This window comes from Ovis aries, chromosome 2, assembly GCF_016772045.2.
Source record: "Ovis aries strain OAR_USU_Benz2616 breed Rambouillet chromosome 2, ARS-UI_Ramb_v3.0, whole genome shotgun sequence".
In the NCBI taxonomy this organism is placed as follows: domain Eukaryota; kingdom Metazoa; phylum Chordata; class Mammalia; order Artiodactyla; family Bovidae; genus Ovis; species Ovis aries.
Window position 1 is genome coordinate 23243098 of NC_056055.1, and position 17395 is coordinate 23260492.

Sequence of the window (17395 nt, forward strand, 5' to 3'; positions counted from 1 at the left end):
TTTAAGCTCTAGAGTTTGCAGTGTACAACTAATTCTGGTACACTGTCAAATAATGCGGTAGAGCTTCATTGGTAGTGAGAGTATCTTATGACAGCAAAGCATTCTAATTCTTCCACTCTAGTCCTTTGTACTATTGTCTTTCACTTTCATATAAGCTCCATAATCATCTAGTACATTGTTGCTAATATTACTATGAACAAATTTATCAGTTCAATTAAAAATCAAAAAATAAAAGTTTTTATATTACTTTCACTTACTCTGTTTCTAATGTTCTTCCTTTATGCAGATCTGAGTTTCAGAGCTATCTTGTTTTTCTTCTCTTTGAATAATCTCTTCTAGCATTTTTTTCAAGGGCAGATCTACTGGCAACAGATTCCCTCATCTGTGTTTGAGCAAGTCTATTTCTCTCACTTTGAAGGATACTTTTGCAGAATACAAAATTTAATATTTTGCTCCAGTATCTTTTTGCTTCCATGCTTTCTGAGGAGAAGTAGGATCTAATTCTTAATTTTGCTTTTTTTTAAAATTCTGGCTTCTTAAGAGGTTTTTTTCTTTATCTTTGATTTTTCTCACATTTGAATATGAAAAACCTATTTAGGTTTTATTTTTGTTTCCTTGGCACTTTTCCTGTTTGGTGTTCTCTGCGCTTCCTTGTCTGGGGTTTGGTGTCTGACATTAATCTGGGGCAAATTGTCGTTATTACTTTACATATTTTTTTCCTGTTTCTTTCTTATCTTTCTGATATTCTCATTATGTACATATTACCCTTATGTTGTTATTTAACAGTTCTTGGATAGTCTGTTTTCCCCTGCATCTTCATCTTTTTTTTTTCTCTTTACTTTTCAGTATTGAAAGTTTCTTTTGACAAATCTTCAAGCTCAGAAGTTGTTTCCTTAGCTGAGTCTACTCGGTCTACTAATGAGTCTATCAAAGCATTCTTCATTTTTGCTTTGGTGTTTTTGATTTCTGCTGTGTCTTAAATCTCTTTGATCTTAAAAAATATTATTTTGGTTATTCTGGATTGTCTTTAGAACTTCCCTGGTGGCTCAGACGGTAAAGTGTCTGCCTGCAATGCAGGAGACCCAGGTTTGATCACTGGGTTGGGAAGATCCTCTGGAGAAGGAAGTGGCACCCCACTCCAGCACTGTTGCCTGGAGAATCCCATGGATGGAGGAGCCTGGTAGGCTACTGTCCATGGGGTCGCAAAGGGTCTTCTCTGCTGTGCAGGCTTTTCACAGCAGTGGCTTCTCTTGTGTGGAGTCCTGGCTCTAGGCCCGTGGGCTCAGTAGTTGCTGTTCCTGGGGTCTGTCTAGAATACAGGCTCAACAGCAGTGGTGTAGGGGCGTAGCTGTTCTGCAGTATGTAGGATCTTCCCCGACCAGGGATCAAACCTATGTTTCCTGCACTGGCAGTGGACTCTTTACCACTGAATCGTCAGGGAAGCCCATCTGCCATGTCTGTCTGTTTTTTCTTAAACATTCCATTTTTCTGCTCATATTACTCATTTGTTCTTATTTATTGTCTACTTTTTCATTAGAGCCTCTTTGAGGGTGGAGATACTAATATCCTCTGTACTAAGGAGGAACTTTGAGACTAAAAGTGAAGTGGGCGTAAAGTGTGATTATGAAATTTATTGTGGGTTGACAGGATCAGCTGGACGACCATCCATAGGCATTTGCAGCTGCACTTCATGCGGCTGAAAGGGCTCTTCTAGAGATGCTTCGGGTAGATTCCGTCTCTGTGCAGCCTGTGTCTTCATGTATGCGCTGCCCACTTCATCAGTGTATGTCAGCATGCTGGGTGAAACTGAGGGGGAATGGCTCTCTTAGCATTTGGGATCATGTTTGGCAGTTTTCATCTGTGAAGTAGAATGGATAGTCCTGTACAGACCAACTGACTATATATATCCTTTTTCGTTTATCTTTTTAGAATTGTTATGTAATTGCATAAATTTATGTTTAAAAACTGCACATCTTGATGTAATGCCAAGGAGAGAACTTTGCAGATAACCCAGAAGCCTTCTTCCTCCACACAGGTGGATTATGTTACTTAGTGTGAATTTTGAACAATATGGTATACATTTTGAAGCACTCTGTAGATATTGATAAGTTGTTGTTTTCTTATTCAAAATATTTGAATTTTCATTGTGACTTTGTGTTTGAAACATGCAGTTTTAGAAGATTGTTTAATTTTCAGATATTGGGGTATTTACAAATATTTATTTCTAATTCTGATGTAGTCAGAGGACTTATTTTGTATGGTTTCACGTTAAGTGTATTGAGAGTTTGCATTCTGAGTAGCATATGGTGTATCTGGGTTAATGTCCCATGTGAACTTGGAAAAAAGGTTTATTTTGGCATTACTGAATTAACATTCTGTAAATGTCATCTAAGCCTAGTTGGCTGTTTGTGATGTTTAGGTCTCCTATATCCTTTTCTTATGTTTTTACCCACTTGTTATATCAATTACTGAGAAGTGTTTATATTTTTAAATATGAGTATGTCAATTTTTCTTATTCTTATTTCTTATTCTTATAAAGTTTTTGCTTTATATATTTCAGTATACTATAATTAGGTTTATATACTTTCAAGCTCGTTACAGCTTCCTTTTTTGTTTTGTTTTGTTTATTTTTGACTGTGCTACATGATTGTGGGATCTTAGTTCCCTGAACAGATATTGAACTCAGGCCCTCAGTAATGAGAACTGGGGGCCCTAACCACAGGACCACCAGCCCTGTTGTAGCTTCTTTTTTTTTTTTTTTGTCTTTTAAAAATATTTTATTAAGGATCTATATAGAGCAACATCCAGGCTCCAGACCCAGGGGCCAAGGAAATCTGTCTTGCCTTGGTTACTGGCTAGGGCCTGGCAGGCAGCTCTGGCGTCCCACTTTCCTATTCATGGTGTCAGTAGGCAGCATTTTCATCTCTGGGTTCCACAGTGTTCCTGTGATCAAACAAAGGCTTCTTAGGGCCAGTCTTAGCGGTTGGGTCCCAAGGCAGCATGATCTTTACCTTGATGCCCAGCACACCCTGTCTGAGCAGCACGTGGTATGTGGAGGTGTCAACATAGTAGTTAACAGGGTCCCCACTGTGGATCATGAGGCCATCCACAAACTTCATGGATTTAGCTCTCTATCCTTGGAGTTTCCCAAACACCACAACCTCACAGCCTTTGGCCCCGTGATAAACCTCAACACACCATAGTAGGCCCTTTGCACAGCAAGGCCTTTTAGGAGCGTGTAAGGCAGAGACTCTGCCTGGACAATGGCACACAGACTTCCTGTGGCTACCTTTTCGGCATATAGCCCTACACTGCCCTCAGGGAAGCTGCATCTCTTCTGAACTACAACAGTCAATTCCCAGATCCGCCAGCCCTCCTCACCAAGAGCATTCTCTGTCCTTGTGGCCATAATAATGATTTCTGTCCTGGTTGGTGTAACTCGGACCTCACCTCCAGAGTACCCATCTTCAGCCATCTTCCTGAGTGAGAAACTCATTCAGTTCAGCTTTGAAGATGCCATCTTCTTCAAAGACAAACTTCTCTTCTTGGAAATCTGCACTGCCATCTTACCTCCCACACCCTGGAAAGGAAAGTGTTGGGGCTTCTTAATTGACTCTGTTATTTATCATTTTGGAATATCCTTTTTGATGCCTGATGCCTTTGGTTTTAATAATTGTTCCTTCCTTCTTTGTATGGTCTCTTAATTGATGTATTTAAACTATATTTATTGAAATAATATTGTTGGGGTTGGAAAGATTTTTGCTGTATATAGTATTCACAAGTAGATTGTTTTCTTTATCTTAGCAGCACCTTAAAGATTTATTCCACTGCTTTTTCTGGCCAACATTGTTTCTGACAACAAATCTGGAGCCACTGTTTTGTTTTCCTAAATTTAAGATGTCTTTTATTGTTAGGCTGTTTAAAAGTATTTTCTGTGTCACTGGTTTTCAGAAATTGGTAAGAATGTGCCTTGTGGTTTTACCCTTTGTTTTTTATCTTACTTTGGCTTCATTGACCTTGTTGGCTCTATGTTTGTGTACTTGGACCACATCTGAAAACCTTTCTGCCATTATTTTTGTCAGACTTTTTCTTCACCCCTCTGTCCTCTTTGTGGAGTCCATTTCATTTGTGCTGGGCCAGTTGCTATTGTCCTAGAAGTCACTGAGGCTGTTTGTGTTCTATTTTGGTTATGTTGTGTTACAATGTCTCACATTCACTGCTTTTTCATTTGTGGGGTCTGATCTGCTACTAACCACATCTTGTGTATTTTTTTTTTTTCTTCTTCATTTTGGATCATGTATTTTTCATCAGTTTCATTTGTTTCTTCTCCTTCCCCATTCATCTGTTTTAAGTGTTTATGTCTTCCTTTAACTGTTAGAGCATAGTTGTTAATCATTCTTTTAGCATCTTTGCTTGCTAATTACATTGTTTTGGTTATAACCTGTTTGCTTATGGGGTTACAGTTTGCTGCTTTCCCACAGACCTAGTACTTGTAGTTGGGGTGTTGGACATCTGAAGTGTCCAACCCAATTGTGGAGCATTGGGTTTTACTGGTGTCCTTTACTGAATATTAGAGTTTTGTTTTGGCAAGCAAGTTCTGGGATGTGTCTGTAGCAGCTTTCCTTCTTAGGGCTGCTTCATCCTCCTGCCAAGGAATTATCTTTATGGTTTTTCCTGATTGTCCTGTGTGCTCAAAGAGGTGGCTAGATGGAGTCTGAACAGCTCTCATGCCTTTGCAAGTTAGTATCTAGCCAAAGATTGAAGACCACCATACCTTTTCCAGATGTTTGGAGCCCCCTGTGAGATCTCTTTCCTTGCCAGCGCTCTGACCCACGGCTCCCAGCTCACCTCGCCTCCTTAGCTTCCATCTGACTCTCAGTGTAGTACAACCTCAGTGTCCTTGGTTACCCTTCATGCACCATTGTCCTCAAATGGTCCTTGGAATGCACTTGGTTGGTGTAGGGGCCCTTGTGTGGGTTTTCAGCTTCCTGGTTCCATCATCCTGTGTTGCCTGTTGTCCTGATGTCTGCATCGTTTCATATCTCTTGTCCCATTTTCTAGTTGTTTGTGGCAGGAAAATGAGTTCTATACCTTTTAGTGCTTTATGACTAGGATTGTCACCTTTTTTGGCTGTAGTTTTTATCCATGTGATTTTGCTTTTTTGTGTTTCATGGGCAATTTAGGCAGATAAAGTGCTCTTACTGTCGTTTTATCTTCCCAGAACCCCTTATATCTTCAGTCTAAAGGATAAGTAAGCAAATGGTTTTCTTACATTTTGGCTGTTTTGGGGTTTTTTGTTTTTTGGCCACATCTTGTGGCGTGTGGGATTCTGCAGAGTTCCCTAACCAGGAATGGAACCTGGACCTTTGGCAGTGAAAGCAGAGTAGTGCAGAGTCCTAACCACTGGGCCTCCAGGGAATTCCCTTGTGGTTTATTTTAATTGCATCCTTTATATGGCAGTTTTTCATAAGTTAACTTTTTCCTGAGTTTGAACAATTTTTTAATCCAGTTTTCATTGACATATACTTACTTCTCTTTTAGGCCATGCTGGTGTGTCTGCAAGCATGATGAAGAAAAGGACATCCCACAAGTAAGCGGCTCTGAAACTTGCCTTTTCATTTATTTATTTTTTAAGTAATTAATTTTAGTTGGAGGATAATTGCTTTAAACACTGTGATAGTTTTTGCCATACGTTGGCATGAATTGGCCACGGGCACACATGTCGCCCATCCTGAATCCCACTCCCTCGTCCCTTCTCACCCCATCCCTCTGGGTTGTCCCAGAGCACTGGCTTTGAGTGCCCTGCTTCATGGGTTGAACTTGCACTGGTTATCTATTTTACAGAAACTTGCCTTTTTAGATAGCACACTATGGCCTTTGGTTACTTGGGCTGTGGGGTCATCTCTTTGAGGCCCTCTCTTGAATCCTCAGAGCAGCCAGCCTCACATGGAGCCTCGCTGCACACTGACTAATGGTGTGCTATCTCGCCCCTGTTCATCAAGAACCTAGCTAGCACTCTGCCAGGCGCACTCACTTCTTCATAAAATTTTCAAATGAATGAAGATATTGTAATGTAGAGAAAGCATATTCGTGTTGAAAGACAATTTTAAGTGACAAAGTGGTATGCATCTTAAATCCTGTAGGTACTAGAGTGTAAAAGCAACTTTTTTCCTTCCTGCAATTTTTTTGTATGTGTATAGTTATGTCCAGAATGAAAATTGAGTTACTATTTTAACAACATCCACTGGTACTGTGGTACTGTGATGGCTACTGCACCATGAAATCCTCTCTAACAAATCAATTATGATTGTATGAGTGTTCATCATAAGGTTGTTAAATATGGGAGACCCTCACTGTGACCCTCACACCTCCTAAGACTGATTATACAATTATTTTCAAATTATTCATATTGAAATGCTTGTGCCACTTGGTCATCAGTCTAGTAGTCGAAGAGTGTGAGAGTCCTCTGGGCTGTTATAGAAGGTCTGGATGAATAAAGGTGCCTTTCATTAATTGCTGGTAGTTAAACCAAAACGTGTCTCTATTTAAAGGAAAACTTGGATATGTAATATAAATATATGTGATACTCAGTTTAAGAAATGACTTGAAAAGTAAAAATATGAAGATAGGGCAAGTCCTGAGGTTTGATAAAACATTTCTCAAATTTCACTTATTTGCCCATCATCTTCATAGTTCTGTCATATCTAGTGATCTAATAATTTATGTAATATATCTCCACTCGTTATCTTTACCATAAGTAGTAAACCATCTCTTGGTATAAATAGAAGGTAATTAAAAAAAAAAAACTTAAATACAATGGGAGATGAAAGCAAATTACACATTAACTTTGCAAAACTAGCATTCTTTATCTTTTTTCCCCTAAAAAGGAATAAATACCTATGCATTTGATTTTTGAAGTTCATACATGTACAGCTAAAGAATCTCTCATCCCATCTGTTACATGATGCAAGAAACGTGATCTAGGGTTTTAATATGAGGTGTGCTTGTCTTACTTAAAGAGTAGAAGTTTTGAACATAGCAAAAAGGAGAAGTTGAAAAGTTACCAGTCATTTTCCTATTTTTTTCTGATGTCAGTGCAAATTTGAGGATGGGTGGGGTGGAAAAAAACTGAAACAGAAGTTTCCGCATATCACAAATGAAAGCTGTTAACTGTTGTCCTTGAATGGGTAAGTGGGGATGATGGGTGGTGGAGAGGCTGGCCTTGGAGTGGGAAGCCCCACTGGCCCAGCTGTGGGCTTTACCAGATCCCTTGTATGCCTAACGCTCGCTTAACTTGTATTAAGTCATGGTATTGGACTGGAACAGTGAGGTTTTTGGGTTTTCATTACAGATGAAGTGTTTATAGCAAACAAATACAGGAAAGCAGAACTTGGAGCCTCGCTCTCTCCTTGCCTGCCTCCACTGTGGCCCTCCAGAGAGTAAGGCACTCAGACTCCTTGTGTGCAGCCGCTGACCCGTGGTCATGCCTCCTCTCGCTTTCCATGCTGGTACAGGGGGACGGTGCGATAACAACTCCCTGTGCACATGCCTCTGCTTGCTTGAGAGAGTCAAAGGAACACCCAGGAGACAAGGGCTGGCAGAGCCCAGGTCCTGCAAATGGCACCTCCTATCTCTGTGGGTGTGAGGGGATTCTGGTAATCAGATCCAAAGTGCCTGGAGCAGTGTCTCTGCACCCGGAAATGTTGCATAGCTGAGTCTCGTTCTCATTTTTTGAAGTAAATAGAAACTTTTGTGCTTCTTGTGAGCCAGGGTCCTTGGTGTAATTTGGGGACAAGCTGGTGGACATTTCTTTTCTGGCTTCCCAGAAGGTTGTTTGGGAATTATGTCTTCACTGAAGGTACATCTTGAAGGCAGATGTAGTTGGGGAACAAATAAGGTGGATGTAGCTGTAGTGATTCTTCGTTTTAGTTTTCGATTGTGGGTCTGGCTCTTTTGCTTCCGTAATTTGGATAGTCGATAGATTTACATTTCAGGGAGGTGTGACTGGCCTTTGGTATCTTTTCCACTAATGTACATTTGAAAAATGGATCAGGAGCTGTTAACACACTGAATTGAGGATTTCTAGGGAATGTTTTCCTTTTTCTAAGACACCAGTAGTCACTGACCAAGGCTGTCACTGTGCTTCTTCCCCTCCTCCTCCTCTTGTCCCTGTTTTAGTCTCATTCATGACATCCCTTGTCAAGTAGGGACCTTGAACCCTTCTGTGAGAAGAAAGTTTGAGTCTGCGGTCATCACATCTAAGAAATAGCTAGGACAGTATGATTCTGGAACCTATAGTAACTGTTGATACCATGTCCTGTTTCTGAACTGTATGTTTTGTTGTCTCGTATATGAAAAATATTTCTGTGACAAGCACACAGACCTAGATCACAGTTGGAGTAAGCATCTAAATGAACCATGATATTATCAATCTTAAACTGGTTAAATGTGGAATACTTTTTAATCAGTTTGCCAGTAGCTCTGTTATTCACACCAGTGAAAGTGAATAGTGCTTTGGAAAACCCTTGAGGCATTTGGATGCTTGCCATGAACATCTCTGAATACTCTCAGTGTGCAGTGTGTAGACAAAATAATGAAAAAACCAGAGTGAAATGGGTAGAAAACTTGACTTTCTCCATTCTGTTTTTTTATTGTCGGTTTAAGCTGGGAATGCCAGTTTCAGCTGTAGAACTCTTAACAAGCAACAAGTACTAAAGAAGCAGTTTTTTTTTTTTTTTTCCTCTCTCTATTTGCTACTGTGCATCTTGCAAAAAGACAATTATTTTGACTTATTTTCTTTTGAAATCTGCTGGAACACAGTAAGGAAGCTGCTTCTATCTCACAGTATTAAAAAAATCGGGAAAGAGGTCATACACCAAAGTATGCAGTATGTGGCTGTCATTACTGGTTTATTATAGGAGAATTATAATAGTTAAAAATGTAAGAAGTACGGTGCCTTTAAATGTTGACTATAAAAGTAAGATATTTACTGATGAGAAATGGTAGTCAACTTAAGTCATTAAGGGAGTCTAGATAAAGGGTGAAAGGTCTTTGAGCACAGATTTTGTTTGTTAAATCGACATATAATTGAGTTATACAATGTTCTAGGTGTACAACATAGTGTTCCACAACTTGTAAAGATTATACTCCATTTATAGTCGTTAGAAAATATTGGCTAGATTCCTTATACTGTACAGTATATCCTTGTTTGTTTTATACACAGGAGTTTATACTTAATCTCCTGTTTCTGTTTTGCCCCTCCACCTTCCCTTTCCTTACTGGTAACCACTAGTTTGTTCTCAGGAATTCTTTTCTTGATGGCAGAATAATTGGAATGGTACTTTCAGTACCATTATTTAAAATATTGAGCAAAGTACAGAAGTGTTTTCTGTGGTCTTGGTTTTCCTTTTTGGGAACGTGGATGTATAAAAGTTACTGTTTACTCTGAATCAATTCTGCTGCCAGAGGTGTGGTGCCTAGGTCAGCAGTGCACTTGGAAGCTTGTTAGAAAGTCTTTGGTTCTTCTTCAGACTTGCAGAATAAAATGGAACCCAGAGTTTCTGGGACAGGGCTTGGGTAACTGTTTTCAGAAACTGTAGGTGATTTGATGCATGCCTAAGCTTGAGAAGCACTGGCCTAAACCATCATCAGAACTGATATCTTAAAGCACATCAGATAACAAAGTCAAGTTGTTTGGAAATTAATATACACAATTACAGCAATGAAAGGTGATTGGATGCTGTATACTTGGTCACCATTTACTCCCATTGAAACTATAGGAAAAGCTGTTTATAACTTATGGAGATGACAAGGAAAGTGATTATAGATGTTTAATTCTGGTTTCTCTGCTTTTATCCTTGAATTGTTTGGATCCTGACACAATACAGCCTTTTATTTGCCCTTGGCGCTATAATTCCATGTGTCTTCAGTTGAATGAGATGTCTTGGTATTTGTTTATAATGTTGTTGTTTGTTTATTGACTACCTGGTAAGTGATAGTCAAGAATATTTTAGACTTTTTTCCCCAAGAAAATGCCAGACACTAAGGCTATTAAAAATAACATATCCAAGGAGAACCTATAAAGCAAAATCACCATATTCCAGAAACTCTCATTTTAAATTTAAAAAAGTTAGTTGCTTTAAATTGTTAATCTTGCATCCCTTTTTGTACTGCCTGTGGGATCTTAGTTCTCCAACCAGAGATTGAAACTCAGTCTTCAGTTGTGAAAGTTTAAAGTCCTAACCACTGGACCACCAGGGAACTCCCTGTACTGTTCTTTTTAAAAATATGTTTATTTTCTGTTCTGTTTTGTTTATTTTTGGCTGCACTGGATCTTTGTTGCTGCAGCATGAACCTTCTCCAGCAGAGAGCAGGGGCTACTCTCTGCTGTGGCACACAGGCTTCTCATTGCAGGGGCTTCTCTTGTAGGTCGTGGGCTCTGGGGCACGAGGGCCTCAGGAGTTGCAGCATGCAGGCTCTAGGTGGGTGCTCAGTAGCTGTGATGCACGGGCATAATTGCTCCACGGCATGTGGGATCTTCCCGACCAGGGATCAAGCCGGTGTCCCCTGAACTACAAGGCAGGTTCTTAACCACAGTGGGACCAGCATGGAAGCCCTGTATTGCTGTTAGATTGAACTACCTAGAGATATGACCATCTAAGTGTGTTTTTGATCTTTTTGTATCTTCTGCCAGTTATCTGACGTGTTCTTATTGTTTACTTTTATATATACTATTTCAACTCATGTAAGTAAGCTTTAATTTTTATTAAAATTTTTCTTACTGATTTTTGAATCTGAATTAGTGATTAGAATTAAAAAACAAAAAAATTAATATGTAATTTTTAACTTCTCTAGTATGGAAAATTTCAAATACATACAGAAATAAAGTAGCAAATATTTTTTCACTCTTAACATTAATAATTACTAGTTTAACATATTTAAAAATATTTTAAAACAATACTTGTAAACTCTGGCTGTAAGGGTATTTGAACAGTTTGGACATTCAGGGAGCAGTAATTGGAAAGCTTGGCCTACGATTTTTAGAAGTATTGTATTAGTTTAATTACCATTTTTGTCTTTAGTATTCATTGAGGCATCCATTCATTCTCTTCTTTTTCTCTTTTTGGGAGCTGCACTTTGCTGTGCAGCTCCTAGTTCCTCAAACTCGTGCCTCCTGCAGTGGAAGCTCAGAGTCCCAACCACTGGACCTCCAGGAAGTCCCATCTGTTCATACTTTCCTGCCTCTACCTTTTCAATCAAATTAGGTTGTTGATTAAATAAATTTGGCAAAAATGGTATCTATATTAGATCTTTAATTCTTCTTTTAGAATTAGTGAAATGGTATTCTAAAAGTGAAGTTACTCTTGACTAAAAAGGCAACAGAAATAAAATTTGGAATTTATAATGCTAATATATATAAATCTATTTTTATATATAGTTTCTTGCAGAATTAGGAACCCATTGCATTAATTTAAGCATAATTATAAGTTGTATTTTATCTGCCTATAAAAGTAAAGTACTTAAGTCATAAAAAAATTTGAAAATAACAGGTGAATGCAGAGAAAGGCAGCTTAATTATTTTTGATCCACTGTCATCCAGAGATTATCCCTGTAAATAATTTAATGTATGTTTTAAAAGTTTTTTTCCCTCCATATCTGGATGATTGTGTATATTTTTTAAATGTCTTTATATTTTTCTGTGATTTTAATAGCTATGTAGTTATTCATCATATAGATACAGTATTACTTACTAAATCAGTGAGACCTATTGAACTTCATATCAGGTTTCCCGTGGTACAAACACTGCTCAGAACATACTGTTTGCTCTAGTTTTGTGCTTGTCCATTGTTTTCTTTTGATCAATTCCTAGACATGAAATCACTGAGACAGTGGATGCCAGATTGTTTGTTCACTAGAAGGGTTGTATTTATTCTATACGCAAATAGAAAATAGCACTTCACCATAATTTGCATTAAGTTTGCAGTTTTTGTTATTGATACAGAAAGATCATCCCACCAACAGATCAGAACACTGAGAAATCTCTGCAAGATACACAGCAGATAGGAATAGATTTATATCAACATAAAAGCTAAGCTAAGGTAAGGTACTCTCAACAAGTTTGAGTTGAAAAAGAAGACCTCCAAAAAGTTGAATGTTTGAACTAGACCCTAGCATCTATTCAGGTTAGGGACAGCACAGGCTGGCCGCAGTTACCTTCGTCATTACAGGCGAGAAACCAGCCGCATTAGGCAGTAGGTGTTCTCTCCTGGCTGGAAGTTTCCACACAGTCTCAGCTGCTCTGAAATTCCCTGGGTCCTGGCTGCTTTGTCAGAACCTATACTTCATACTGAGACATCAGAGACCCTGACTTGGCCTGAAGAAACACATCTCAACTACGGATACCACTTTATATCTTTCCTTGCATCTGAAAATATGGACACCAAGAATCATCAGGCACCTGAGGAACTCTGACAGCACCAAAGAAAGTCATGCATAGAACAGGAGCGTTAACCTTGCTCTCCTGCAGGTGTGAAGAATGCTGCCACCCAGATGGCAGCAGATGCAGCAAAGACAAGGCTGAACCCAGAAGTTCATAAGGAATCCAGGAAAGTGAAAATTATCCTCACATCAGGTGTTGCACTCATTACAAAGAAAAATCATTTAAGATAAAGAAATGATCAGTTCATAGAAATCAAAATATTAGGTAAGATATTCAATAGATAGGCTGAAATTCAAGCCTATTTTACCTAATTCAAGAAATTGACCAAGTCCTAGTGAAGGATACTTAGAAACATGTCACGAGTACTAGGGACATTTCAGAATCTAGTAACAAACAAAATTCTAAAAGCAGCTTGAAGAGGAAGATGGGTTACCCTCAAAGGAGCAAGGATGAGATTGGCATCTGGTATGTGTGATTCTGGAAGGTAAGATAAAGACAATGAAAATACCTTTTTGCAATAAGGGTACTGAAGGCAAAGGGAATTTGAGCCTGCCTTGCATACCTAGGCAAGTCAAGGATGAGAACAAAATAACAGTATTTTGAGGCTTGCAGGAATTTGTAGTTTGCATTTGTGAACCCTGTCTGACTACCAGAGAATATATCTAGAAAGAGCAAATATGCACGAGAAAAAAATAAATGTTGCAAAAAGCAACAAAAATCCTCTTTGTTTACTACTAAATAAGGGAATGTTTTTAAAAAATTATTTTTAAGATAGTAGCAGCCTGTAGGCAAGTCAGGAAGCAACAGTTAGAACTGGGCATGGAACAACAGACTGGTTCCCAATAGGAGTACGTCAAGGCTGTATATTATCACCCTGCTTATTTAACTTATATGCGGAGCACATTATGAGAAATGCTGGGCTGGAAGAAGCACATGCTGGAATCAGGATTGCCAGGAGAAATACCAATAACCTCAGATATGAAGATGACAGCTCTCTTATCGGAGATGGCAATGGCAACCCACTCTATTACTCTTGCCTGGAAAATCCCATGGACGGAGGAGCCTGGTAGGCTGCAGTCCATGGGGTCACGAAGAGTCGGACACGACTGAGCGACTTCACTTTTACTTTTCACTTTCATGCATTGGAGAAGGAAATGGCAACACACTCCAGTGTTCTTGCCTGGAGAATTCCAGGGACGGGGGAGCCTGGTGGGCTGCCATCTATGGGGTCGCACAGAGTCAGACATGACTGAAGTGACTTAGCAGTAGCAGAACCCTTATGGCAGAAAGCAAAGAAGAACTAAAGAGCCTTTTGATGAAAGTGAAAGAGGAGAGTGAAAAGGTTGGCTTAAAGCTCAGCATTCAGAAAACGAAGATCATGGCATCCAGTCCCATCACTTCATGGCAAATAGATGGGGAAACTGGAAACAGTGGCTTTGTTTTTTTTTGGGCTCCGAAATCACTGCAGATGGTGATTGCAGCCATGAAATTAAAAGATGCTTACTCCTTGGAAGGGAAGTTATGACCAAACTAGACAGCATATTCAAAAGCAGAGACATTACTTTGCCAACAAAGGTCCGTCTAGTCAAGGCTATGGTTTTCCAGTAGTCATGTATGGATGTGAAAGTTGGACTGTGAAGAAAGCTGAGCACCGAAGAATTGATGCTTTTGAACTGTGGTGTTGGAGAAGACTCTTGAGAGTCCCTTGGACTGCAAGGAGATCCAACCAGTCCATTCTGAAGGAGATCAGCCCTGGGATTTCTTAGGAAGGAATGATGCTAAAGCTGAAACTCCAATACTTTGGCCACCTGATGTGAAGAGCTGACTCATTTGAAAAGACCCTCATGCTGGGAAAGATTGAGGGCAGGAGGAGAAGGGGACGACAGAAGATGAGATGGTTGGATGCCATCACTGACTAAATGGACATGAGTTTGGGTAAACTCTGGGAGTTGGTGATGGAAAGGGAGTCCTGGCGTGCTGTGGTTCATGGGGTCACAGAGTCGGATATGACTGAGTGACTGAACTGAACTGAGCAAGATTAATAACAATTTGGAACAAAAGACTAAATTTCTGATAGTGAGTGTGGTGAAAGTGGTGAGGAAAGGGTTACTAAGGTGCTAATATGTTTAAAAAAAATTTTTCCTTCCTTTACTAGGAATTTTTTTGTTATTTAATTTTTTTTTTTTTGGGTTAGTTTTCGTCTTGCTTTGGTTTTAATTGTGTACTCTAGTAGAAAATTGTAAGCTTAAAAAGTAGGTTATTTATTTATTTGTATTTTTTTGACTGTGCCATACGGCTTGCAGGAAGTTCCCCAAACCAGGGAGTAATCCAGGCATATTATTACCACATTTATGTAACAAAAGTTGATGATTAAAATTCCCTTAAAAAAAGTGAGAAAATCCATGCAAAGAAGGAAGGGTCATGTTTCTTCAGAATTAAAGGATATAGGAACCACTCTGAATAGGGCTGCTTGCTAACTAGGTTTGAGTCCCTCTTGTTGTTTGGAAGAGGGGAGGAGCGTCTCGTGTACTTCCACTGGAAGCGACCAGGATGAGAATGCTTGTTCTGAAATGTGATTAAAGAGAGCACCATGCATCTCCCTCTTCAGAGGCAACTGCACGTTACTGAAGGATGCCACTAGTGAATGTGGGAAGGAGGGATGGCTGAACTGCTCTGAGTCTTCCAGTTGCCCTTTTCTGCTCTCAGTTGCTAAGTGTATTTTGGTTTTGTTGAGAATCATGGTAGTAGAAAATTTCATGCCTCTGAATCTAGGATAGAATCTTTTCTGTTTGTAGTCAGTGTTTTCCAGAGAAACAGCACCAATGTTTTATGCACAGAGATTGGAGATCCAGGGACGAGCTGATATTAATACTTTCAACTGATCGGATGAGACTCACCTATGTAATGGAAGGCAATCTGTCTGCTGATTTACGTGTTAGTTTTATGTAGAAAAATATCTTCACAGAAAACATTTAGAGTAATGTTTGACTAGGTATCTTAGTACTGTGGCCCAGCCAACTTGACACATTAAAATTAATCATCATGCTGGTAAAGATGCTATATTTGCTTATAATTTTGGTAGTAATAATAGAATGTCTGTGAATTATAAAATGGTGCATATGACTGAATTCTTTCTTCAGTGAGTTTTGGGGACCAACCTCTGCCTTTGCTTTGAAGAAAACCTGATCCTGTACACAGGATGAATCACAAGGACTTTTTCCTAAAGATCAAAAGAAGATAGGTAATTGTCTATTTGGAGAAAAATGTAATGCTCGAAAAGATACCTGTATTCTAAAGAAGAAATGTAATCACCTTCTCAGCCATATATCCCCACAGAAGGCCAGTTGGGTGTAGTGGCCCATTTTCAGGGAGTATGAAGAGGTCTTGAGTTCACTTTTAGGTTTGAGTATTAGTAGTAGTTACAAGTTACTGACTGATAGTATGTTATTAAGGCGTTTCTCTCCAGTAAGTTTTATACTGCAGTCTTTTTAAATTAACCAATCTTTATTTATTTTAGGTTTTATAGATTGGTTCCTTACTATGAACAGTATTGAATTTAGCTCCCGCTTCTCTGCTTTATCTCCATTTAATATAAGGTACTCTGTTCCAATCATACTCTTTTGTTTAGCGAACGTCTTGTACTTTACAGGTATTCTTCTTTCCTTCCCCTTTTCAGAGTGGTGTTAACTCTGTTGTCAGAGCAGATAATAGTTACATATTGCTCTTTTCCCTATGTTTGTTCTGCAGTAAAAGATGCTCACTTTTACTTATTATCAGCTCTGTGCTGAAAGCTTTCTAAGCATTCTTGATTATCTGAAACTGTCCTATACAGTGGTTCCTTGGTATCTGGGTGATTGATACCAAGATACCAAGATTGGATTGGTTCTAGGACCCTTGACACCATACCAAAATCCACAGTTGCTCACGTCCATTGTATAAAATGGCCTAGTATTTGCACATAACCCACACACATCCTCCTATATACTTCACATCGTCTCTAGATTATTCATAATACCTAATACAGAGTAAATACTGTGTAAATGGTTGTAAATACAATGTAGATGGTATGTAAATTGTTGCCTACATGTGGTGAGTTCAAGCTTTGCTTTTTGGAACTTTGTTTTTCTGTCCACATTTGGTTGAATCAGGATGTGGAACCCATAGATATGATGGCCAACTGTTAACTTCTTCAGGAAGCATCTGTAAGAACGATATTCCTCAAGTCCTTATTTGTTCACAGTGTTATCGGTGTACTTTTACCTGGAGGATAGTATAGCATTCTTGGCTGACTGAAATCACCACCTCGCGTTTGCTTTTCTGGGAACTTGGAAGGTCATCACCCTGGGTGTCTAGAGGCACACAGGGTCGCTGTCACGTTGGGATTTGCTTTTCCTTACACGTGATGCCATTCTTCTGCTTGGACGCCCAGGAGATGTTGTTTTCCGTACAGTTTGTTTGTTTTACTGGATGTCTTAGCGTCAGTAGTTCTGTGTCAGTTTTACCAGGGATGCGTTTGTACATTTCAGTCTTTCAGGATATTTTTCTTGAATTATTTTAGTATTTTTTCTGCTCTGATTTTAGCTGTTGGGTGATTCTGTTATATAGAAGTTAGAATTTCTTATCTGTTCCCATCTGTCTTCTTTTTTTATTATCTATTTTCCTTACATGGACATGAATTTGAGCAAACTGGAGATAGTGGAGGACAGAGGAGTCTAATGTGCTGCAGTCTGTGGGATTGTCGAGTTGGACACGACTTAATGACTGAAGAACAACAATTTTCCTTAAATGCTCCTTGGTGTCAATTTCTTCCATGTTCCTCTAGTCTAGTGTTCATTTCTGAAAAGATTTCAAATCGCTGCTTGTTTCTTGACTGTGTCTGATTCTTCTTGCATCTTCTCTCGTGTGGCTGCCTCTCATCTGGGCTCTTCTGTTTCTGATGTAAGTTCCTGTTTCATG

At 39.1% G+C, this 17395-nt stretch overlaps 1 protein-coding gene and 1 pseudogene across 20 annotated transcripts in view; one reads left to right on the plus strand and one right to left on the minus strand.

Moving 5' to 3' along the window:
- Positions 1–17395, plus strand: part of SPIN1 (spindlin 1) — an 82019-nt gene that overhangs the window by 50361 nt on the left and 14263 nt on the right. For all 20 annotated transcript variants that reach the window (XM_060409025.1, XM_042242964.2, XM_060409016.1 and 17 more), the window contains one exon: positions 5542–5590. In XM_060409025.1, coding sequence (XP_060265008.1) covers positions 5542–5590 — 49 coding nt within the window. The remainder of the gene's footprint in view (positions 1–5541; positions 5591–17395) is intronic.
- On the minus strand, positions 2904–3565 carry LOC121818558 (small ribosomal subunit protein uS3-like; annotated as a pseudogene).